At 42.1% G+C, this 25236-nt stretch overlaps 1 protein-coding gene across 1 annotated transcript in view; it reads left to right on the forward strand.

Annotated features, from left to right (window-relative positions):
* The window catches only part of LOC121552563 (obg-like ATPase 1), a 62519-nt gene that overhangs the window by 19090 nt on the left and 18193 nt on the right, over positions 1 to 25236 (forward strand). Inside the window, exons 5-7 of the mRNA XM_041865516.1 lie at positions 7938 to 8113; positions 11591 to 11671; positions 12126 to 12223. Of these exons, the coding sequence (XP_041721450.1) occupies positions 7938 to 8113; positions 11591 to 11671; positions 12126 to 12223 (355 nt within the window). The remainder of the gene's footprint in view (positions 1 to 7937; positions 8114 to 11590; positions 11672 to 12125; positions 12224 to 25236) is intronic.

Below are 25236 nucleotides of genomic sequence, written 5' to 3' on the forward strand. Positions count from 1 at the left end.
TCAGCCCCTCAAACTAGCTGCATGTTTTCAAGTGTTTCACCTCTACAAACGGAATATATATGGCCTCTTGAAACAGTTTTCACCCTGGTTCATTGAAAGCTCACATGTCAGCACCCCAGAGGAGAAACAAGGTGTAAAAAAAAAATATATATATATATATATACAATGAGCCCAATTATAGTGCCAAATGATTTGAACTAGAGATGTAACAAACCTAGCTCAATACCTATTTGTAATTTTTATGTCTGTGAACTGTACTATTTTCCCTATGGGAATGGAACTCTACATTGCAGATGCTGTAAAAGGCAAAGTCAATCTATTGAGACATGTTAACAAAAGAGAAGGCCGAGCAAGTTAGAGGCTCAGTTGGTAGAGCATGGCGCTTGCAACACTAGGGTTGTGGGTTCGATTCCCACGGGGGACCAGAATGAAAAAGTACTAAAATGTATGCACTCACTACTGTAAGTTGTTCTGGATAAGAGCATCTAATAAACAAATAAATAAAATAAAAAGATAAGGAGCAACAGAGCCTAAGGTCCCTAGCTCTCACTGGTGCTCCGACTGGTGCTTTCACTGGTGCTCAAACATAAGAGTCCTATCCAGGGCTCTACATTAAAAAAAACAATGCATTGGTAGCACTGGTGCTCCTCAGTTAAAAAAGTTAAGAGCACCAAATTTAGGATAATTTTTTTAATTGATTGAGATACAGCCGATATTGGGCCTATATGAATTCTAGTTACATTTGAAGCACATGATTTGCCCTAGAAACTAATTTGTAACACTGTAAATACATGAGTTTATTATAAAAGGTAAAACGTTGATATGAATACCTGTCATTGAAATTACAAAGTAATGTAGAATATTAGGTTTCTACATTGTGTAAAAGCACTATTTTCCTATTTAGATGCATTACATTGAAAATTGTACACTGTCTCTTTAAAAATAACAGGTTTGTGACGACAACATGCAAGAGATTTGTCATTCATTTATTGATCATTGATCTCCTGAAGAAGCTATCCCGTTCTTTTTTTTTTCTGTGCCCCCAAATGTTTGAATATACTGGTAAAGTTACCAGGTTGTTAGCTAGCTAGCCAATGAGGTAACATCACTAAACGAATGTGAAACAAATGTTTAACGATGTCGACGCGCGAGTAGTTTTAGAACGTCCCACAACATGGTTTATGAATGTAAAATGCGATCCCAGCGATCTGCTATAGGAAGATAAAAAATGTTGCACTGGTGATATGGGTCAGATCTTTTGACCTGGCTGGTTGGGCTAGAAGCAAGCCGTTTTCGCTGTAGTAACGGTGCAACCATGACGCGAACGAAACTGAACTCGCTTGTTTCTCTAGGGCACTCAGAAGCAAAGGTACAGCGTAGCCTAATCATTACGAGATTTTTTCGTAGTCGCACAGTGCTCCCAAAATAAAACTCCTAGTCGCACTGCAAAATATTTCGTTGCATATGCAACAAAATTAGTCGCACTTTAGAGCCCTGGTCCTATCCCATGACTATGTTGAGGCAAGGCTTCCCCAGACTCTACTCCTCTTGGCTGTCCTCTGGTCAGGGCATTGTTGAGCCACTCAGGCCCTGAGAAGATAAAGCCCTTTGTTCTGTCAATAAAGGCACACCTGGTAATGGTCTCTTAAAAAGATGCAGTATTTGAAATAAAGTAGTACCATTTTTATTGCAAGATAGACTTGACTCCTGAAACCAGGCTCTCTCTCTCTCTCTCGCTCCGTCTTCACAGAGGCCTACCCAGACCCAGTCGTTAAAGGCCTAATTGTGGAGATTTCCCTCCTCTGTTTTTTCTTTTTCTCCTCATGCATGGATAGTAGCCGTTACTAAGGCCTGAATGGACCTGGTGTGATGTAAATGTGAAATTAGAGGAAATGAAAGTAAATTACTTTGCAATGTAGTGGATAAGAGCGTCTGCTAAATGACTAAAATGTAAATGTAAATGTAGTGTTCAGTAAAGACTGTCATAGATCACTGAAGGGGTAGTGGATCAGCTGCTCTTAAACCTAGACGGACAGAGGAGCTTATTTATTTTGCCGTGATGCTGGTCAAATATTGGCCAAATTCACAATCCATTTATGAATTCTGTATGTGTAATAGTGAGTTAGCATTATGCTCTTTGGTTTAATGTAGCTTTTTCTTGATATAGTATTTGTCCTTTTGTTATGAGGGCTTTTATTTACACGATTAACAGTATCAAAATATTGCTATTATAGTTATAGCACTTATGTACAGCCTTTCCAACAATGTATTAGGTAACTGTGCAACACCAAATGGATATTAGAGATGTAGCCTATAGAACAATAAACCCTCACAAACACTATTGTTTTATCCATCCCAAAAAATAATCAGAAGCCTTTGTCAGTATATACATTTGTGCCTCTCACAAATTATTCACATTGCATTATTTTCACTTTAAGTTCATGGAGGGACCGTGCACACAATAGCACATTTTCAGTCCAATCAGTGTAGAACTGGGAGCTGGCAAATTGGAGCAGTAAAACAATAATTCCACTGATTAGCCCCTTTCTGTATGGCGTAAGTGAACTGTTTATACTGTGGAGTACCTCTGGAAGAGGAGAGGAACCAAAACAGCCTGATTAGGCAAAGAGTAATTGGATAAGTTCATTTTACCATGAGCACGACGACGCGCATGATCATGACAGCTTGCACCAAAGTGTAGAGCTTCTGTTGACTTGAATGAGACTGGAAAGTTTGATTTCATGTTCATCTGTAATTTTGTTGTCGATCTCATCACGCTATCATAGTTCAACATGATTGAATGGTGATGTAAACCGTTGCAGATTGCTTGTGTTATTTGAAAAAATCCACATACTGTTGTCAGGGGCCAGAAGAAGCCAGTGTAACAAGCACATAAAGAATGGACTTGCTGATTGTTTCTATTTCTCTTGATTGTTTCAGTTTTTCCCACTTTCAGACTCCCAGTGATGAGCAGGGGTGTTGTTGGTCAGTCAGGGATTTGATATTCCCTGCACAGTAGGGAGTCTGGAACACCCCCAAAAAATGCAGGGTTAAAAACAACACATAGCTGGGTATATAGTGGTCAGGACACACATTGGGTTATTTTTGATCCAGCCATTTGGGTCACTTAGATGGGTTATTGAGCTATAATCCACCGGATCAGATCAGGAGCGTGCCTTAGTAGCGCCGTGGCTTTCAGATAGTTATTTTTGGCCAGCCGTGAGAGTAAATTTAATTCTGGTTAATCTGTTCTGTTATATTGTCAACACATGTTAAGGTGGAGCACTGACACTTTTGTAGCTAATTGAGGCTTACACAAGTTGAGTTCCTCAAGTGCCTATGTGTATCCCAATGTTGGGTTAGTTACCATTTTGTTATGATATGTAAATAATAATGTAATTGTATATTAAAATGTGTAATGTGCAAAAACATTGAAGGGAAATTTAAATGTGCAGTGTACAAACATAACATGATGAACAGGAATGACATTTACTCTCACAAGTGGCCAAAACTAGCTATATGTAAGCCATGCCCCCAATAGGCCACATGAAAGTGAATAAAAACCCAACTGATGGTTAAATTAACCCATGTTTGAGTAATCCAAAGGCGGGCTTTCATATAGTTATTTTTGGTCACCCGTGAGAGTAAAATTTGTACACTGCAAATTACAATTTTGCTTCAATTTTATGGCACATTTAATATCTTAATATAAAATGTATAACATTATTATATAAATATTATAACAAAGTGGTAACCATTCCAACATTGGGATATGCATAGGCACTTATTATTATTATTATTATTTAATGAGCTCATACTCTTGTGTAAGCCTTATTAAAGCTAGAAATGTGTCAGTGCTCAACTTTAACATGTGTCGACAAGACAACAGAACAGATTAACCGGAATTACATTTACTCTCGTGGGTGGCCAAAAATAACTCTGAAAGCCAAGCCCCTACTAAGCCACACCTCCAGTCTTCTGATCTGACCCGGTGGATCATAGCTCAATAACCCAGCATCAACAACCCAACTTTAAAAAAACAATGGGTTGTTTGTGACCCAACTGCCTAGGTCAAAATAACCGAACTTGTGTTCTGTCCAACATTTACCAAAATGGGGTTGTTTTTAACCCAGCATTGTTTTTAGTGCAGGACTGGCCCTCCCCAGGGGAAGGGTGGGGAGTAGGGAGTGGGGTGTGGGGTACTATGTAATGGTCCATGCAGCTGGGCAATAACCTGGATATAGAGAGGATTCTGGGTGGATGGGTGGGTTGAATCTTGATGAAGTCGACCAAAGAGAGTATAAAAGTCTTGTTTCATACTGTTTCCTTAACCCTCCCGTTGTCCTAGGGTCAAAATGACCCGCCACTGTGTTGAACCAACTTTATTTAATTTTTATATTTTGGGGATAATTTGTGAGAAGGAGGCAGTGAGACTTTAAAGAAAGTATCACTGCCTCCTTCTCACAAATGATCCAAAAAATATAAAAATTAAATAGAGTTGGTTCAACACAGTGGCGGGTCATTTTGACCCTAGGACAACGGGAGGGTTAAGTGAACTGACAACTGTTTATGTTATATAAACCCGATAGTTGAGAACTATAAGAGTCCTATTACTCAATATAACACACGTCATTGAATTTGTTTAATAATCAGGTAGAGGAGAACTTAGGAAACGGCAGAGGTGTTCTATTGCCCATTAAAACACTGTCCGCACCATGAATCATCAATATTTCCAACATGAATCATGGTTGAAACTTGTTCAGAATCAGCAGTATGACAGCCATGATAAGTGGCATGAATCAGTCAAATAACTAACTTTCTCACCGGGCCTCAACTGTCAACAGTCCTCTCCACTGAGGTGTCAACACTTAAACCAGGAGTGTTTTTCGGATTAAGTAAGTCTTCGCCAACACGCAGATGCCGAACATAGAGTGTGCCATCCATCAACACAGCAATGTTTCTAACCTGAGCTTCAATGTCCTGACAGCCACCACAAAGGAGGATGATAAAGCTTCATATTATCATGACAATGGAAAGTTTATGTGCAACTGAAGATGTCAGTGTTTAACTAAAACTGTTTTAAAGATGTAATCTCATAGCTAATGCTTGTCATGTAGAAGACATGTAGACTATACTGCTAATGAGCTGAACCATACACAGAAACAACGTCTTTGTATTTAGTTACATGGTGTTTTACCTGTGACTTAATAGAAGTAAAACTTTCAGAAAACAGGTTTATATATCAGCCGGATGTCCGAGAAGCCTTAAGTGATTCTTGTCAGCTGCCAGTTGGGTAAATGATAACGATCACTGTGCTGACACTAGTTAATGACATGGTGGATAGTGGACCAGAGAGGTGCCCTTCGCTAGTGTTAAAGGGTTGTCAGTCCCCATCTGACAGATGCCCCTCACATCCCCCTTCCCCTCCCTTCCTGCCCTGTGGCCGGAACCCTCAGCCCTTCTCCAAAATCAGGAGGAGGACATCATCAGTGGCTGGCTAAATTGTGTGGTTAAGTGCTTCATTATCTAATCACCATTAATACCATGGCAATTAGGCCATTGATTAGCAGAGAGAAGGCCCTGTTTTATATGTACTGTTATTTACAGTAACATTTGAACAAGTTATGGATGCATTATTATTTCCAGGCGGGCATTATTTAACTGCTTGTGTTTGGTTTATACCTCACCATTTTAAGAGGCTCAACCAGAGCGAAATTACTAGCTACAACACACCATACAGATGTACATTTTGGCACAGAAAGTTGTTTTGTTTCTCAGCACAATAAAAAACAGAAATGCCTTTGGCTACACTCACATATTGTGGTACTAAAGTTGGCAAAGAGCTCCTATTTTCCATGTAAGGAAACGGCAACTGTTAGAGGAATTTACCATGACACTGCAAGTTGAGGAGTCATAGTAGTGCTTACAAAACATGTGCATGCTTACAGTATGTATTGTGTAGATAAGAGCGTCTGCTAAATGACTTAAATGAAAATGTGTAGAATAGTCACATTTATTGTGAATGGGCTATTACATTTAGCATGGTTTCCTTAAATCTCCCACTGTGCTTTTTGAAGTGGATGTATTTATTTGTTCATTTTTCCCCTGAGAATGTAATAATTGTTTGGTATCATTGTTGGGTATCTCAATACCCATATTTCAATGCAGCAGGTGTGTGTGCGTGTATGTATGTCACAGGAGATTCGTGGCACCTTAATTGGGGAGCACGGGCTCATGGTAATGGCTGGAGAGGAATGGGTGGAATGGTATCAAACACATCAAACACATGGTTTCTTGGTGTTTGATGCCATTCCATGTGCTCCGTCCCAGACATTATTATGAGCTGTGCTCCCCTGAGCAGCCTCCACTGATGTATGTATGTATGTATGAATGTGTGTATGTATGTATGTGTGTATGTATGTATTTATATATGCACTGTATGTATGTCTGTATGTATGTATGTATGTATGTACAGTACCAGTCAAAAGTTTGAACACACCTGCTCATTCCAGGGTTTTTACAACAGGCTTGAAGGAGTTCCCACATATGCTGAGCAGTTGTTGGCTGCTTTTCCTTCACTCTGCGGTCCGACTCATCCCAAACCATCTTAATTGGGTTGAGGTCGGGGATTGTGGAGGCCAGGTCATCTGATGCAGCACTCCATCACTCTCCTTTTTGGTCAAATAGCCCTTACACAGCCTGGAGGTGGGTTGGGTCATTGTCCTGTTGAAAAACAAATGATAGTCCCACTAAGCCCAAACCAGATGGGATGGCCTATCGCTGCAGAATGTTGTGGTAGCCATGCTGGTTAAGTGTGCCTTGAATTCTAAATAAATCACAGACAGTGTCACCAGCAAAGCACCCCCCACACCATAACACCTCCTCCTCAATGCATTACGGTGGGAACTACACATGCAGAGATCATCCGTTCACCCACACGCATCTCACAAAGACACAACGGTTGGAACCAAAAATCTCCAATTTGGACTCCAGGACACATTGCCACCGGTCTAATGTCCATTGTTCGTGTTTCTTGGCCCAAGCAAGTCTCTTCTTCTTGTTGGTGTCCTTTAGTAGTGGTTTCTTTGCAGCAATTCGACCATGAAGGCCTGATTCACACAGTCTCCTCTGAACAGTTTATGTTGAGATGTGTCTGTTACTTGAACTCTGTGAAGCATTTATTTGGGCTGCAATTTCTGAGGCTGGTAACTCTAATGAACTTATCCTCTGCAGCAGAGGTAACTCTGGGTATCCATTCCTGTGGCGGTCCTCATGAGAGCCAGTTTCATCATAGCGCTTGATGTTTTCTGTGACTGCACTTGAATAAACTTTAAAAGTCCATATTGACTGACCTTCATGTCTTAAAGTAATGATGGACTGTCATTTCTCTTTGCTTATTTGAGCTGTTCTTGCCATAATATGGACTTGGTCTTTTACCAAATAGGGCTATCTTTTGTATACCCCCCTACCTTGTCACAATACAACTGATTGGCTCAAACGCATTAAGAAGGAAAGAAATTCCACACATTTACTTTAAAGAAGGCACACCTGTTAATTGAAATGCATTCCAGGTGACTACCTCATGAAGCTGGTTGAGAGAATGCCAAGAGTGTGCAAAGCTGTCATCAAGGCAAAGGGTGGCTATTTTGATATATTTTGATTTATTTAACACTTTTTTGGTTACTACATGATTCCATATGTGCTATTTCATAGTTTTGATGTCTTCACTATTAAACTACAATGTAATTTTTTTTTTACAAATAAAGAAAAACCCTTGAATGAGTAGCTGTGTCCAAACTTTTGACTGGTAGTGTATGTGTGTATGTATGTGTGTATGTTTGTATGCATGTGTATCTCTATAGCTACAGCAAATGTTTAAGTAATTATGTATGTGGTGGTGTGTTATAGTGATGTTATACTGTTGCTGTACTCTATAGGTGCGTTTGAGGATGAGGACATTGTCCACGTGGAGGGGAACGTGGACCCAGTGAGGGACATTGAGATCATCCATGAGGAGCTGAGACTGAAGGATGAGGAGATGATCGGGCCCATTATGGAGAAGCTGGAAAAGGTGGCCGTGAGGGGAAGCGACAAGAAACTCAAACCTGAATATGTGAGTCAGTGTCTCAACATGTCCACTGCATCCCCCACACAGAAGCACAAATAATAACCCTCCCACACACACTGCCACATACATAACCCTCATAGGGTCTCACTCTGCCCCATTTTCTTTTCTTTTTCTGAGATTGAAAGTGATCGGGGGTCAGGGGTTTTCTGCTGTAGAAATCATTAATAGAATGTTACGTATTCAGCTGCTAACCCTGGGTCACAGTGCTGGGCTAATGAAAGTGTTTCCACAAGCCTCTTTTCATCTGAAGTAATACTCAAATCACAGCACAGCTCTCGCTCAGCGCTCTCGCACCCACAGCAGTCTCTGGAAATTGGGTGAGGCCATACAATGGGTGACCCACAATCCCACATCTAGATATGAATACAATAAATGTTTGGAATGTGCTTTGACAGAGCATTCTTTGGTTTTCCGCAGTGAGAAACAGAATACACTGTAAGATTAGAGGGCATCCAAATATACTGTATATCATATTGAAATGCATGTGGCGCCAAAACGACATAATCATATTGACATATAAGGAAGCTTTGCAGTATTTACTGCTGTAGTTCTGCTTCTGTTTTGATTGTGTGCTCTGCTATGTCCCTCCACCGCTATAGAAGCAGGATGCAGGCAGTGATGCTGCCTGTGACATGTACTATCAGTGTGCAGGGCAGAGTGAGTGTGACCCCTTTGCAGAATGGGCGAGTAAGCGAGGTAATCTGGTCTTTCAGAGAGAGTGGCGTGCCCAATTTCAGAACCCCGGCACATGGAGGGTCTGACCGCTCATTACACTAACGAGCGGGGCCATTTCACCTGCTGCAGGGGCCCGGCCGGTCGGTCCCCCTCAGAGTAATCCTCCTTAGCAGCCCGGCAGACGGGCAGCCATTCAGGCCAGGCAGGTGGCCGCTGACGCACGTAATTGCGGACAATTTTAGGCAATGAATAAAAATGATCTGCATTACTTGTCAAAGGTTGTGTATGCCTTGCCAAGCAAAATCTATAGAAGGCACCTTTAGAAGTGAGAGAATGGTCCTTATCAAAGGCTGTGGCGAGCTTTACAGGGGATATAATGCATTTCTTACAGGCTGAATTTGGTATTTGACACATTCAACTGAGTTTGATTTTGGGGGGAAAGAAAAGGCATGTTACTGAGAGTATCCTTCATTCTTTTATTTATGTCCAGGTTTAGGGTGGGGTATGTAGGCAGTACCCTCCGCCACTATATACCATGACTCTCCTTAATTTACTGCAATGGGCTAAATCAGGGTCACAGAGTGTTTCTTGGTAGTCTTAAACAAATATATTTTGAAACAAAAGTATACACCTCACACACATGGTTATGGGCTTAAAAACAAGAAGACACCTGTACCTTGTCATATATAGAGTTGCATCCCAATATTACACGTTATATACATCACAGAATACAGAAATATAACAAAACCGTTTGAAATATAATGTTTATTAGAATGTTTATTAATTATGAAATTATTAAACATATTAATAACATTCCACCCATGAGGCCACTAGAGGGCGATTTGGTCATTTGACTGCAGGAAATGGGTACTACTGTAAATAAATGGTTTAGCATCACATCCTTTTATAGTGGCAGGAGTACCATAAAATAACCAGGTAAATAGCATGTAACTATATGAACTCAAACAGTAATTACATCCTGAGATTTGGCATTTACTGAGTAATTAACGAGAAGCTAGAATTAAGCACGAATCTCCGTAGCTTGTTTTCCCAGAGCTCCTCAATCAGTCCTCTCTCTTTCGAAAATACTCCTGAATTCTGAATTAACACATATTTAAGTACAGATATTTTTTACATTTCTGTAGTGTGACATATCATACAAATTTCAATAAAACATTTTTTTCAAATATTATGTTACTCAATATTCTATAGCTACCAAGATGCATTGGATATTGATAGTACTGAGACAAACATGGGGTGTTTTATAACTGGAGCTGATTATTCCTGTTACAAAATAGACATAATATCTGTGGTAGTTCAAGAGTGATTGAAACCATGTCATCTGCCTTTTTCTGAGAATACTTGGCTAATTGAACCATGCATGTATTTATTCAGCATGAATTCAACTGGCTGATTGTGGGCTCACAAGCAAATATGTCCTTCTATAGTAAAACACTAAAGGCATTATGTCGCAACATAATAAGCTATTCAAACTCATATTACAAGAGTTGTGTTATGATCACTTAAATCCATTTGAGATCATAATGTACATTGAACAAGGACAATGTTTCATTGCTTTTTTTAAGCTGAATCCCAGAATTCCCTGTCCTTAACAAACAATAATAACAGCAGCTAAGACCCCCAGCAGTGTTTCCTGGTGGCAGGCGTATGTGTTCGACCCCTGTGGGACCTATTTGCCTTTTATTAACACCTGCCTGTTAGAGGAGCGCTGCACGGAGGCCCAGAGCTGATGAGGGAAACCTGGAGCGGGTTCAGCCTGTGTCACTGGCCGTTTGCTGTTTCCATTTCACACATGATTAATCTCTCTGTGAAGGCTTGGGCCGGCGCGGGCGGAGTGTGCGGCGCTCTTCCTGCTCTCTCTCCTGCTGGCTGCACTCTGGCTGCCTGACTAAAAGGCCTTTAGAATTCCTGCGGAGAGAGATGTGCAGAGAGTGAATGCAGCTGGCTGGGGTTCAGTGTGTGGAGCTTTTTCTGCCATTGTGTAATTGAGGCTCTGACAGGCGCTTTTCCTCTGTTCTTTCAAAGGGGAGTGTGATTGTGAAGTGCTGCTAGGGTTTGGGGAGGAAAGAGGAGGTAGGGGGAGTGTTGCACGGGTGGAGGAGTTTTTTATATGAAGGGGGAGGTTAAGTTAAGACGGGAACAAAAATAATGTGTTCTGCTAATTTCTGTGGGGCCGGATCAACAATAATAGGCTCAATTTCTTTATTACAAATGTTATAACTGCCTCTCTCCCATGTTCCCATCCATTCCCACTCGCAGATCCTGTCATAGCCCAGTCTTGCCTGTGGTCTCAACCCACTACTGCTTCAGTAATGAATGTGGCAAACATTGCTGGAAAAGCCTAATATTTTCTCCAGTAGGAACTAGGAACAGTGTGTAATTAGTACCTGACTAGTGCATATTCAAAATGACTGCTCACTGCAGAGAGCCTAGGGGATTGAAAATCATATGCATATCACTAACAAACCTTTTCTCTCTTTCTTTCTCTTCTCGTACTTTTATTATTGGATGGTCTTTATTGAATACAAGTGTATCAAATAGGTGTGACAAACAGGTGAACTTAGTGAGATTCTTTAGGGGGTGAGGGGGGCCTTGTGCGTGCCATCCCTGTCAAAGTCTCTCCTGTTTCAATATGAGCAGGCATTGTTCATTTGGGCATCAGGATGCCATGGATTTAGGAAATAATTACCCTGTACCCTGCTGGGTTTCTGTTATTTTTCATCTCCTTTAATGGCTTCTCGTTCATTCTCTTTGAATCCCAAACAGGACGTAATGCTCAAAATCAAGAACTGGGTAGCGGATGAAAAGAAACATGTCCGCTACTGTCGCGATTGGACTGAGAAAGAGGTAAGGCTTTGATGTTACACTCAAATGTATTAATGCCATTTATCAGGCTCATCTTTTCATGTCAGACTGCTGCTTTTGAGCAAAACGGTCTAATATGCAAATCACAACTTAATGTGCATGCTGTCTTTTTGGGGGGTATTTCTGTATTACTTTTTTAACAAACTGATGACATCTGTCCAGCCTGATATTGATCTAAACGCTTTATAGATGCTCCCTGCAGAGTCCAGACCAGATCCTAATTTGATTTGGCTTCACTTTTTACCCCGCGTCCTCCTCAAAGGCTACTTTGGAAAGTTTGGGTCCTCAGTTCTTTTCTTTTCTCCTCTCTCTCTCTCTCTCTCTCTCTCTCTCTCTCTCTCTCTCTCTCTCTCTCTCTCTCCTCTCTCTCTCCTCTCTTCTCTCTTCTCTCTTCTCTCTTCTCTCTTCTCTCTTCTCTCTTCTCTCTCTCTCTCAGATCGAAGTGTTGAACAAATACTTGTTTTTGACATCCAAGCCAATGATTTACCTCATTAACCTCTCAGAGAAAGACTACATCAGAAGAAAGAACAAATGGTAAGTAAGTGCTTAGAAATAGGGTGGAACCCCACTGACCTGACAACCATGGACCTTCCCTTTTTACAAATGGGTGTTTACTTATTACAGTTTTTCTCGATTGCTAAGACACATTTCTTGAAAGCTGCTCTCCTTTTCTCTTAACTGTGAACACAAAACCCAATTTTCAAGCTACATTCACAAAACCTCAGATTCTTCTTGCAAAACCAAACTTTCACCTCAAAACAGTTCAATCTGTGCTCAAAACTGAACTATGTTGTCAAATCGTGCCCCGAGTCAATCAAAATAAAAAACACTACTGAACAGTCACTAAACACTACGTAGAAAAATAGAAAACACAATGCTCAGGACATGAAGCTGGAGAAATAAATGTTTATTGTTCACTGTAGGCTAAATGCATGTTTCAAAACAAAAAAAAACTGTGCATTTAGCACTTGTGCATTTACATGTAGCACTTGTAAAAACAAACAGAAATCTTATGCGTTTGCCACTTGTGTACAGTAAGCCCATGTAAAAATAAAGTACAAAAATATACAAATAAGTGCATTACTCAGCCACAGCATCATGTCTCCGTACTGGGTCAGGCCACAGGACTTCATCCACATCACAGGCCACATTTTGTCTGGCCAGGCAACGGGGGAAAAAAACCCTGGCATGCCGTATCCAGGCTTGGCATGCCTCCACACCTATGTCACCACAGGCAAGTCCCATGGCTTGCAGGAGATTTACCCTGGTGTAAGGTTGGCGTCCATATACCTTCCACCGCCATGAGGAGAATAATTCCTCAATGGGGTTTAGGAAAGGGGAGTATGGTGGAAGGCAAAGATTGATAAAACCTTGGTTCATATTGTACCACTCTCTAACCTGGAGGGCTCTGTGAAAACTCACATTGTCCCAAACAACAACATAGATGGGATGCTCATCCTGCTGCCCTAACAAAGCATCTCGCATGTGATTGAGGAAAATGAGGAGCTGGTGAGTGTTGTAGGGCCCCAGGTTGGCATGATGGTGGACAACCCCATGATTGCTGATGGCAGCACATAATGTGACATTGCCACCACGCTGCCCAGGAACACCAACAATGGCCCGATGGCCAATCACATTACGGCCTCTCCTTCTCCTTTTGGTGAGATTAAACCCAGCTTCATCCATGTAGATGTATTGATGGGGTCTTTCCATTGCATCCAGTTGAAAAACCCTCTGTAGAAATAGATATAGTTTTGTAAGTGATACGGAAAAAGTGATTTAGGCCACTACAGTAAATCACTACTTAGAGTAATCAACATTGAATGTGTCTGGATATATGCCAACCTGTACATACTGGAATCTTTGCTCTTTGACTCTGTCTGAGTTGCGATCAAAAGGCACTCTGTATAGCTGTTTCATGCGCAGTCTGTTGCGCTTGAGGACACGATCAACAGTAGAGAGGCTGACACTGTTGATACCCTCAAAATTTAAATGGTCCTCAATGATCTTCTGCTGAATTTCGCTCAGTTTAATGGCATTGTTCTCACGGACCATATCAACAATTAGGGTCTCTTGGTGTGGGGAGAACATACCTGTCCTCCCACCCCCATGTGGCAGTCTTTCAATTCTACAAAAAGAGAACATGGAGTTACAAAAATATACATGGAATACTAGGCCTACAAACAGTTAGACCAACCCTCCATTACAATACTACAGTACATTGGTACAGTGATGTACTGAAACATATATTTACTTACAGTATACTGTGGTACAGTATATAGTATGTCATACAGTAATTGCTGTCAACATTTACATACTGTACTATAATGTCAAAAAAATGTAATTACCTGTTCTCTTCTCTAAATCTTCGGATTATGGTGGACACAGTGAATCTACTGATGTTTGGTTGTACCCTTTGTCCAGCCTCCCTCATGCTCATACCATGGACAAGAACATGGTCAATCACAGTAGCTCTGATTTCATCAGATATTACTGTTCTTTGTCTTCGCTGACCACCTCGACCACCTCGACCTCCTCTCACACGAACTCTTCCTCTCAGATTTCTATCCATTGTAGGGCCTCACAAACCAGTGCTCTCTGAACTGGCTTACTGTATATGTTCCCTCACATCATTAGCCACAAGTGTGATAAATTTTGAGTTGTTGTGTTCAAGTGGTGACACCTGTGCTCTAATTGTGTTTGACTTTTGTCACCTGTGCTCACCATTATGCAGCACGGGTGCATCACAATGAAAATGTGTTGGCAAGTTATGTCTAAACAGGTGAAAAGTGCTTATGGTTTTGCCAAAAGAGTGATTGATTCAATCAGTGGGTTCAGGCAACTGAGCATTTGGTTCAGACAATAGGGTTTAGTGTTTTAGCAATTGAGAAAAACTGTAAATGTTGACTCCCTTACATCTCTCTCCTCCATAACCATTAAATTATGGTTCATATTTTCTGTTTATTTTATAGCAGAACTTCCATTGTTAATTTCCAATATTCAATTACAATATGTTTTATAACACGTCCCCCCTCTAACAGTTAACTGCAGATAGATAGTTATGAGCAGTGATGTAGTGATACAAAAATAGGTGGGTTAACACTGATCACCGATCGCAGTGAATAAAGTAACACTTTCTATACTTTCAACGCATTTGTCTATTAAAAAATGTCCATAAACGATGTTTACGTGCGTTTACCCTCCAATACACCACTGGTTATAAGTGATGTTAGATAGGCCTACTGTACAGTGCTCATAGTAAAGTCCTGTTGTGAAGCTTCCTCATTCTCCACATGCTAATGTGATCCCTCAGTCACTGTAGAGTAAGTCTGTCTACTACTACAGTACCCACGCTGCTCTACTGACTCCAGACAATAAGATAGTCTCTCTGTGACAGGACCTGCCTGGGGGTGGCACTCAGCCCCATCTGACACTCCAGTCACAGCCAGCCCTGCAAAACCAAAGCAGCCCCCAAACTCTGCACTTCATTAAGTACTTTAAAATCATATGGTTTCCATTTTCCATCAGAAAATTCTCATTTCCATATGATATCAAAGGGGGGAAAGGCTTCAAATGACCAAAAATAAATCAAGATTCATAGACTCGAAAACCAAAAAAGTAATTAATGTCGTATGAAGAGGGCCAATAAATCATAAGGATGGTTCTCTTTAAATAGTGTGATGTCTACAATTGTTTTTCCCAAAATGTTTGGTTTTGTCTGAAGAGTTCACTGTTTACAGATGTTGTTTGCTCTTCATTGAAAAATTGGAAAACGATATGTCTTACTGGGTTGACGCTCTATGTTCAAATACATATTTTACATGGAATTCAAGTGAGATCAGAATGACATCTGCAACCCAACAAATTGTGAAGCTATATCACCTACTGTAATGTATTTCCTTCCTATTAAACAGGTCAGAAGGTTGTTTATGTAGTCAGGGGTAAGGTTCTGTTTGACTTGTCATCTTAAGCCCGGCCTGACTTATCTCTGTTCCATAAATTCTAAGAGGCGACCTCATACTAAATGAGATGGTGTCAGAGTGTCTCCAAATGTATTTGTTTAGGTCTGGTAAACAGTGGCGCGATGTCCCATTCATAAAGTACCTGAGTTACATGAGCCAAACTGTATAGTTGTGGGCTGTGGCAGTGCTAGTGCAGCCAGAGGGGTGATAAGAGAATACTTTTTCACATGAGCACCTTTGGGAGAGTGGAGTTGTGATCTGGCCACAGAGAGAGCAAGGATAACAGAGTGGACGACATCCATTACAGGTGAAAGGGACACTTATCTACGTTACAGCCACATACTGTCAATAACCACTAACTTGTGGATTGGTATCACACTTTTTCAATTGCCCTCTAGGATTTGGTGTCAAACAGTTTGTCTCTGGGTTTGTTTTTCTCTGCTTTGCTTGGCAGCCGTGTTCGATTAGGAGGGAAGTTGTTTACCTGATGACTGTTTGTTCAAATGTTCCTGACACGAAAGAAGGTCTGTCTGTCAGAGGGAGGAGGGAACGTTGCGACAGAAACGCATAAATCAGATGATTGATGACGTGCGGAACATCAGTCATGGGCAGGAAGGCTTTTTTCATGTTACCTGTGTTTTTTTAAACTGTGAGAAAGGCAATAAATCTCAGGAGTTTTCAAACGGGCAAACGTTAATGTGGCGGTGTCCTGAGGGCTGAGTGTGGAACAATGCAGACATCAAAGTGTTTATGTTTGACAAGTGAGGAGTCACTTCCCTTGTCCAGAGTGGAGCCTACACCTGTATGGAGATGATTACAGGTAGATTTGGCTGCCCCTAAATGTACACTAAATGCTGCTCTCAGCCCTAATAGCAGGTAGTCTGCTGTGGAGACGCCAGACTGCCATTTGGCTGTCGCCATGCTCCTGTGTTTTTCCCCAGAACAGTTGAGATGATTATACGGTTAAGGACTATTCAAAGCAAACAGCAAGACAAATTGCAATCGCAGCTTTTAATGTGAGCAGACAAGAAAGAAGAGCAGCATAAGACAAATAGACCAGTGTTGAGTTTTTTTGTTCAGGACACTGAGGCCATTTTGCAAGCGTACATCACTGTATTCATGTACATAGTACAGTATTTTCCATGTTTGTTAATCACATATTCACTTTCAGGCAGACTCTTCAGTTAATAGTATGTTTCCATTATTTAGCCACAGACATACTCTTTAACGACACACTTTCCATTTGAATGTCTTGTTTGATCACAATGGTCAGGTTGCATTGCGAACGCAAAAGGCCTTGTGAGTGACAGATATAGGCCTACTATTGTAATTGTGTGTGTTTACATCAGAGAATACTTCCATGTTATATAATGTAGGGAAATAGACCATGATTATCCTATTTGGAGTGCAGTGTTGTGTAACCACTACATACCAAGCTGACCCCATTTTAACAAGAATAAACAGTATTAGCTTTAGCAAGAAGCCATCATTAATGGTGGGATCAGAGAGGGACCAGGGCCCCCTTTCATCCTCAGGTTCTCTGCTGGAGACGGTATATCATTTACTGTAAAGAGGAGCACGTGGGTCTAATTCCATACTGTACAGTGTGTGTGTATGAGAATGTGTACATGTGCATGTTTGAAGTCCGTTGCGGAGGCGACTCCATGCTCATTTGGATGTTGGTGTAATTGCGGTGTGGAGATCAAAGGCTGGCTGGCCGAGTGATGTTCCAGAGGAGCCTTTACCACGCGGCCCTCTCTGTGGAGCGGGGGCTGCCTGCTGCTCGCGCCGCTCCCCTCTCCCCTCCAGCCATGAGCTGCCTCCTGCACATCCCCGCTCGTAAAAAATGATGAAGGCCGCATTTGTCATGTGTTTATGACTGAGAGGCATTGCGTGATAGGGAATGGCATCTACAAGAGTCTACCAAGAGGCTTCCTCCTCTTCCCTCGGCGTCAGTAGGCTGCCTGGAACACGTTAGAGAGGGTCATTACTCCTCCAATGATAATGTGGTGGTTTGTCTGCTGTTTGTGTGTTAGAGAGGATCATTACTCCTCCAATGATAATGTGGTGGTTTGTCTGCTGTTTGTGTGTTAGAGAGGGTCATAACTCCTCCAATGATAATGTGGTGGTTTGTCTGCTGTTTGTGTGTTAGAGAGGGTCATTACTCCTCCAATGATAATGTGGTGGTTTGTCTGCTGTTTGTGTGTTAGAGAGGGTCATTACTCCTCCAGTGATAATGTGGTGGTTTGTCTGCTGTTTGTGTGTTAGAGAGGGTCATTACTTCTTGGTTGATAATGTGGTGGTTTGTCTGCTGTTTGTGTGTTTTCACTTGTCAAGGCACAAGCTGGTAATTTAAAAGCTCCTGGACTTTAATATTTTCATTAGGGTTGATATTATTAGATATTTAATCCAATGTCTTTAGCAAAAAACAAACTGCCATCGCATTTAGAGAGCCGGCCTGTTTTGCTGAAGGGTTTTATTTTCATAATGTGCTTTAAAGTAAATTGGAGCCTCTTAAGTAGGTGTGTTGACCTTTAAGAAAACTGGAAAGGGTGACCTCTCTGAGAGTACCGTGAGTGGGGAGAGGAATGGCCGGGCACTGAGACTACTCACAGGGGGCTTTTACATACAAAAGGTGAGTGAGTGAGTGAGTGAGTGAGTGTGTGAGTGTGTGTGTGTGTGTGTGTGCATGTGTGCCTGTCTGGCACGTGTCTGTCTGTGGAATGGTCGTATATGTATTGCTCTCTGTCTGCATATGTCTTGTGTCTCCAGACATGTTACTTTGTTCTTACTGAGTGTCTGTGCATTTCTCTCCTGGTATGGAAAGTGAACTAGCAGTTATGTTTGTTCAGTGAACTACACCAGCTGGCCTGTACAGTGAGGGAAAAAAGTATTTGATCCCCTGCTGATTTTGTACGTTTGCCCACTGACAAAGACATGATCAGTCTATAATTTTAATGGTAGGTTTATTTGAGCAGTAAGAGACAGAATAACAACAAAATAATCCAGAAAAACGCATGTCAAAAATGTTATAAATTGATTTGCATTTTAATGAGGGAAATAAGTATTTGACCCCTCTGCAAAACATGATTTAGTACTTGGTGGCAAAACCCTTGTTGGCAATCACAGAGGTCAGACGTTTCTTGTAGTCGGCCACCAGGTTTGCACACATCTCAGGAGGGATTTTGTCCCACTCCTCTTTGCAGATCTTCTGCAAGTCATTAAGGTTTCGAGCCTGACGTTTGGCAACTCGAACCTTCAGCTCCCTCCACACATTTTCTATGGAATTAAGGTCTGGAGACTGGCTAGGTCACTCCAGGACCTTAATGTGCTTCTTTTTGAGCCACTCCTTTGTTGCCTTGGCCGTGTGTTTTGGGTCATTGTCATGCTGGAATACCCATCCATGACCCATTTTCAATGCCCTGGCTGAGGGAAGGAGGTTCTCACCCAAGATTTGATGGTCCATCGTCCCTTTGATGCAGTGAAGTTGTCCTGTCCCCTTAGCAGAAAAACACCCCCAAAGCATAATGTTTCCACCTCCATGTTTGACGGTGGGGATGGTGTTCTTGGGGTCATAGGCAGCATTCCTCCTCCTCCAAACACGGCAAGTTGAGTTGATGCTAAAGAGCTAGATTCTGGTCTCATCTGACCACAACACTTTCACCCAGTTCTCCTCTGAATCATTCAGATGTTCATTGGCAAACTTCAGACGGGCCTGTATATGTGCTTTCTTGAGCAGGGGGACCTTGCGGGCGCTGCAGGATTTCAGTCCTTGACGGCGTAGTGTGTTACCAATTGTTTTCTTGGTGACTATGGTCCCAGCTGCCTTGAGATCATTGACAAGATCCTCCTGTGTAGTTCTGGGCTGATTCCTCACCGTTCTCATGATCATTGCAACTCCACGAGGTGAGATCTTGCATGGAGCCCCAGGCCGAGGGAGATTGACAGTTATTTTGTGTTTCTTCCATTTGCGAATAATCGCACCAACTGTTGTCACCTTCTCACCAAGCTGCTTGGCGATGGTCTTGTAGCCCATTCCAGCCTTGTGTAGGTCTACAATCTTGTCCCTGACATCCTTGGAGAGCTCTTTGGTCTTGGCCATGGTGGAGAGTTTGGAATCTGATTGATTGATTGCTTCTGTGGACAAGTGTCTTTTATACAGGTAACAAACTGAGATTAGGAGCACTCCCTTTAAGAGTGTGCTCCTAATCTCAGCTCGTTACCTGTATAAAAGACACCTGGGAGCCAGAAATCTTTCTGATTGAGAGGGGGTGAAATACTTATTTCCCTCATTAAAATGCAAATCAATTTATAACATTTCTGACATGCATTTTTCTGGATTTTCTTTATGTTATTTTGTCTCTCACTGTTCAAATAAACCTACCATTAAAATTATAGACTGATAATGGTCAAACGTACAAAATCAGCAGGGGATCAAATACTTTTTTCCCTCACTGTAGGTGGTGCTTTGACAATTAAAGGAAAGGTACCCCTGCAGGGAGTCTCAGCAGGGTGGTGGTCTAGCCACGTTTAGTATTAAGATCCCACTGTCTGAGCGGATGTGCTTAATTTGTCCCTCGGTTTCTACAACCTACTCATCCATGTTTTGTTGAGGTCTTCTATTCATTAAGATGTACTTTATTTGTAGTTTTATTTAGGTGCAGAGTAATGATAACTGTATATTTTCTTTAATGTCAGATGATTTGTTAATGAACTGTCTAGCGAGCACGCCATGAAATTTCGAGGCACAGTGGACAAACTGAATGAGGGAAAGCATTGTTGTGATCTGCTGAGAACCGTTACATGAAAGCAGTGGCAGCAGCCCACTTCTGCTACTCCAAACCATAATTCCCATAAACAGAATTGAAAGTTCAGTAAGCGCAACACCACTGGCTCCATCTAAGTTTTTAGGAACTGTTGTCTAGGCCACGGTTTGCCTTTCAAAGCGATGTGGAGATATATGATCAGTGGGTCCCCTTTCATTCTATGAACAGCCGTCCACTTCTCTCCCCTCTTCCCTCTCCCCTTGTGTACTGTGGGATCCTGAAAACACTTTCCCATGGTAGGAAAGACATGTTCCCTGCTGCCCACACTAACTCCTAATGGAAGCCTTCAGTTAGGCTTTGTAATGAGTGTGAACGACTGGAGAGGCTCTGAGAGGAGTAAAACATAACCAGATGGTGTCTAATAAAGTCCTGGAGGATCAGTTCACTTGGCTTTGTTTTTGACCGTCCCTGGTCTGTTTCTCCTTCAACGTCAGCAAAACCAAGGAGCTGATCGTGTACTACAGGAAAGAAGGGAGGGGCAGCACGCCTGTATTGACATCGACGGGGCTGCAGTGGAGAGGGTAAAAAGCCTAACGTTCCTCAGCTTGCACATCACAGAGGACCTGACATGGACCAATCACACCAACAAAAGCACCTCTTCAACCTCAGGCGACTGAAGAAATTCGGCATGGGCTCTCAGATCCTCAAGAAGTCCTAGAGCTGCACCATCGAGAGCATCTTGACTGGCTGCATCACCGCCTGGTACAGAAACTGCACCGCCCTCAACCGCAAGGCTCTACAGAGGGTTGTGCGGACGGCCCAATACATCACTGGGGGTGTGCTCCCTACCCTTCAGGATATCTATACCAGGTGGTGTTTGAGGAAGGCCCGAAAGATCGTCAAGGACTCCAGTTACCCGAGCCACGGACTGTTCATTCTGTTACCATCTGGCAAGCGGTATCGGAGCATCGGGTCTTGGACCAACAGGCACCGAGACAGCTTCTACTAAAACTACCATGTGCCCATCCTCCCCAATTCCAGCCGCCTGTGGCGCTATGTCATATTGTCTTTATTATTGATTATTGTACTGCAATGTTGAGGGAGCTAGCACACAAGCATTTTGCTGCACCTTTTATACCTGCTGTAAACTGTGTACGTGACAAATACAATTTGATTTGAACACTTCACACACTGTGTCACACTGTTGTTCACCATGTTGGATTAGTACAAGACATTGGGTAGCCTGGCTGTCTTTTTGTGGTCTGGTCTGGTGGGGTCTGATGGGGCTTGGTGAGGCAGACATGAAGGCAGGGACAGCTCTGTTCTGTTGTTGTTATCACTAATGAGATCCTAACGGTGAGTGTCACAGCCTTCCGTCCTGGCCGTAGGAACAAAGCAGACACTCGTTTGTTCACAAGACAGCGACTAGTTCCTCAAAACGGCCCCCTTGTGTGATAAAGATGGGGACAATGCCAACTGGGTAAACTGTGTATGTACTTGACCAGATCGGTTCAGGTTAGATGTTGATCAGAGGTCTCATTTAGCTGATTAAAGCTCTATTACCTCTTGCTCTTGACCCTCTCAAAGGGCACATAATGATTGATCCATCGCTACTTTTTGTCATACTTTTTGTGTTACTAGATCAACTGCAGTGACAACACTGTGTTACTAGATCAACTGCAGTGACAACACTGTGTTACTAGATCAACTGCAGTGACAACACTATGTTACTAGATCAACTGCAGTGACAACACTGTGTTACTAGATCAACTGCAGTGACAACACTGTGTTACTAGATCAACTGCAGTGACAACACTGTGTTACTAGATCAACTGCAGTGACAACACTGTGTTACTAGATCAACTGCAGTGACAACACTGTGTTACTAGATCAACTGCAGTGACAACACTGGATTTGGTTTTCATCCTCTCACGGGTCAGCATATTATTCATTATCACAGCCCCATTCAGATAGTAAGTTAAGGCCCTTTTCTTTTAATAAGAATGGCCATTTCTTTTGGAACACAATATGCTAAGCTCTTCCAAATCATTCATACAGGAGCACATTGCCTGTCCTAGAAGCAGCTCTGTGATGGGAAAAAATAAGCCCTTGGAAGCCTTCTTTCTGAGATTGAGAGCATAAGAATCTCCATGTGTTTTAAGTCAGGCTAATGATATATTTTGATGGCAGGTTGTGTTGTTTATTATCTTTGTGATAAGGGCTATAACAAAACACACATGTCACAGCAAGTGTCCTGCAGCCTGCCAACTTTAATGAGATAAAGAAATGAATTTAGTGTTGGAACATACAGCTCCTGAAAGCTTGTTATCAGAGTGATTGTTGAACTGTTATGAATGGGAAAAGGATACGGGGGGCATGATTGGCTGATGTTGCATTTGTCCTTGATTACCTTCTCTCTGCTTTTATTCTAATAAGTGACATTATTTGTACTCCCTTGGATGGCTAGACAGTCTGACACAAGATGAGAATAAATATTGCATGTGGTACACATTAAGCTGTCATCCAGGAAGAGAGAGGGAGAGATGGAGAAATCCACCGCGCCACATTCTGCTGCCTGCGCTACACTTTGCCTGCTCTTGTCACATTTTGATGACTTTCTCCCCCCTCGTTTTCTTGCTCGCAGTCAATTGCAATGAATGACAGCCCTGCTGCCCCGTATAGAGAATTATTTGAGGTGATGTAGTATGTATGTACTCCTGGGGGTTACTGTTTGAATTTATTTTTGACTCCCGTACAAATTGCAGTAAGCTAGGATGTAGCTATTCTACTGTAGTGTGACCTCTGTCATTTAAAGGATGAGATTTAAATGAAGTGTTTGCTATTTCTATGAAGCTATATTCACTATTGATTTAGTGTATGTCTGTTTTCAAGGAATTGTCTTTCAAGAAAGAAAGTTGTTAGCGAAGAAAGTTGTAATCGAAAGCCTGTTGTTAGCATGCCCTTGTTTTGCCTTGTGAGAAAAGAGATGCAAGAGGATGCTCTTAATTAAGCCTCTTCCCATTGTGCCGGTGCCGCTCTGTTTCCCTCTGCCGTGACTGCTTTGAAGAGGGAAACAAGTTGACAATATGACCGTGATGTGAGAAAAGCAGTGAGAGAGGCTGCTGAGGCTCTGTGCTGGCTGCCTGGCTCTCAGGGCTGTGTCTGTGGCCATGGGGAGCAGAGAGCATTTGCACTTGTGTCCTCACAGTAACGCACCACTGGGAGGATGAGAAGCGTCCCACAGAGCCCCTGACTTCCCAGCCTCAAACAGCACCATAAGCTCATACCTCTCAGGGAGGGGGTTGGAGAGCTGGTCGAGATGCTGTGTGCTCCGGAGCATTCAGCTGGGACTGAGAAACAGAGAAGGGGTGGGGGGGGGGAATAAAGCCTCTGGGTTATTATTTGATGAGTTGGTGCATAGCATGCAAGCCAGCAACAGCAGACAGATGGGGAATCCTTAAGGTGTGTGTGCGTGTGCGTGTGTATGCGTGTGCAATATCCAGGTTCAAGTGCTGAGGAGCTTTGTTTGGCTGTGTCTGTCCACCTGTGGGTGGGTCAGTAGTGAAGTAATGGAGAGGGAGAGGCTGTTAGAAGATTACTCCTCAGGCCTGTCAGCATTCAATTGCATCTGAAAGACACTCCGAGCCTAGGTGCTGGGTCCCTTTGTCCCCACCTTTTACAGGCTTACCTGACTAAGCAGTGATAATGAAGCCGGTCCGTATGAATGCAGGGCAGACACAGGCCCAGGTCACAGGCTCAGGTAGCTGCATCTGTACTTTAGGAGCTCCTATTGTCTCCCCCTCCCAAGTCCTTTAAGCAGATCAAAGCTGTGACAAAGCCCAGGGCAGCCCCAGGCATGCGGAAACACAGGAATTATTCCCCCTTCAGGATTCTCTCACAGAACAAGGCAAATAGACATGGCACTGAGAGACCCCCTGTGGGAAGTGTTCATCCAAGCCTACTCTGTGCTGGAAGCTCTTTTGTTTTTAGTAGGTTGTCATTACTTTACCATAGGTTATTCCCTTGAATAGACGTATTGTAATTGCTGCAGGCGTCTATTGTGGAGCTAATAATGTATAGTACTGTGTGTGAAGGTATTGTCGGCTTATTGTGAAATTAAATATGTAGGCTACACACAAAAAAGCTATTTGGGTATCGAAAAACTGAATGTTTAGGATTTGGTTGTTTTGAATATGAGATCTAAACAACATAACCACATAAAATGACATACAGTAATATGTAGGCATATACCAAAATGTCTCCTCTTTCTGTTCAAGCAAATGCATAATGTCCTTAAAGTATATAATAGATTGAATGGAGATAAAAAGTTTAAAAGAAAATACTGATATATTATATTTGCCTTTAAAATATGTATTTTTTCTTTAAATGAGACTAGCAGGAAAAGCAGCATAAACATGGCTTGTTCCCCAGTCTTGTTTGAGCCGGTGAATGATTAGCAGAAATAATGTCCTTGTCACCCTTAATCACATTAAAACGTGGTTAACATTTAATTTTTCCTACTTGATATGCAAAACTTTCCACTAGATTTGCAACGAAAGCCATTGAAATTCCATTATAAAAAGAATAAAAATTTCAGGCATCATTTGTTCAAATGCGATCAGGAACAGAAAGTGCTGAATCTTTCTATTAGCAGGGCTGTGAGAGATGACACTCTATACTGAGGCATAATGGGACAGTGACAAAACACACACACACACAAAAACACTCACACACAAAAACACACACACAGTTTTTTCTTTCTGTCTTTTTTTTTCTCCCCCAAAAATATATTGTAACTACTTTGATATTTTGGCATCTT

Source organism: Coregonus clupeaformis, chromosome 4, assembly GCF_020615455.1.
Source record: "Coregonus clupeaformis isolate EN_2021a chromosome 4, ASM2061545v1, whole genome shotgun sequence".
In the NCBI taxonomy this organism is placed as follows: domain Eukaryota; kingdom Metazoa; phylum Chordata; class Actinopteri; order Salmoniformes; family Salmonidae; genus Coregonus; species Coregonus clupeaformis.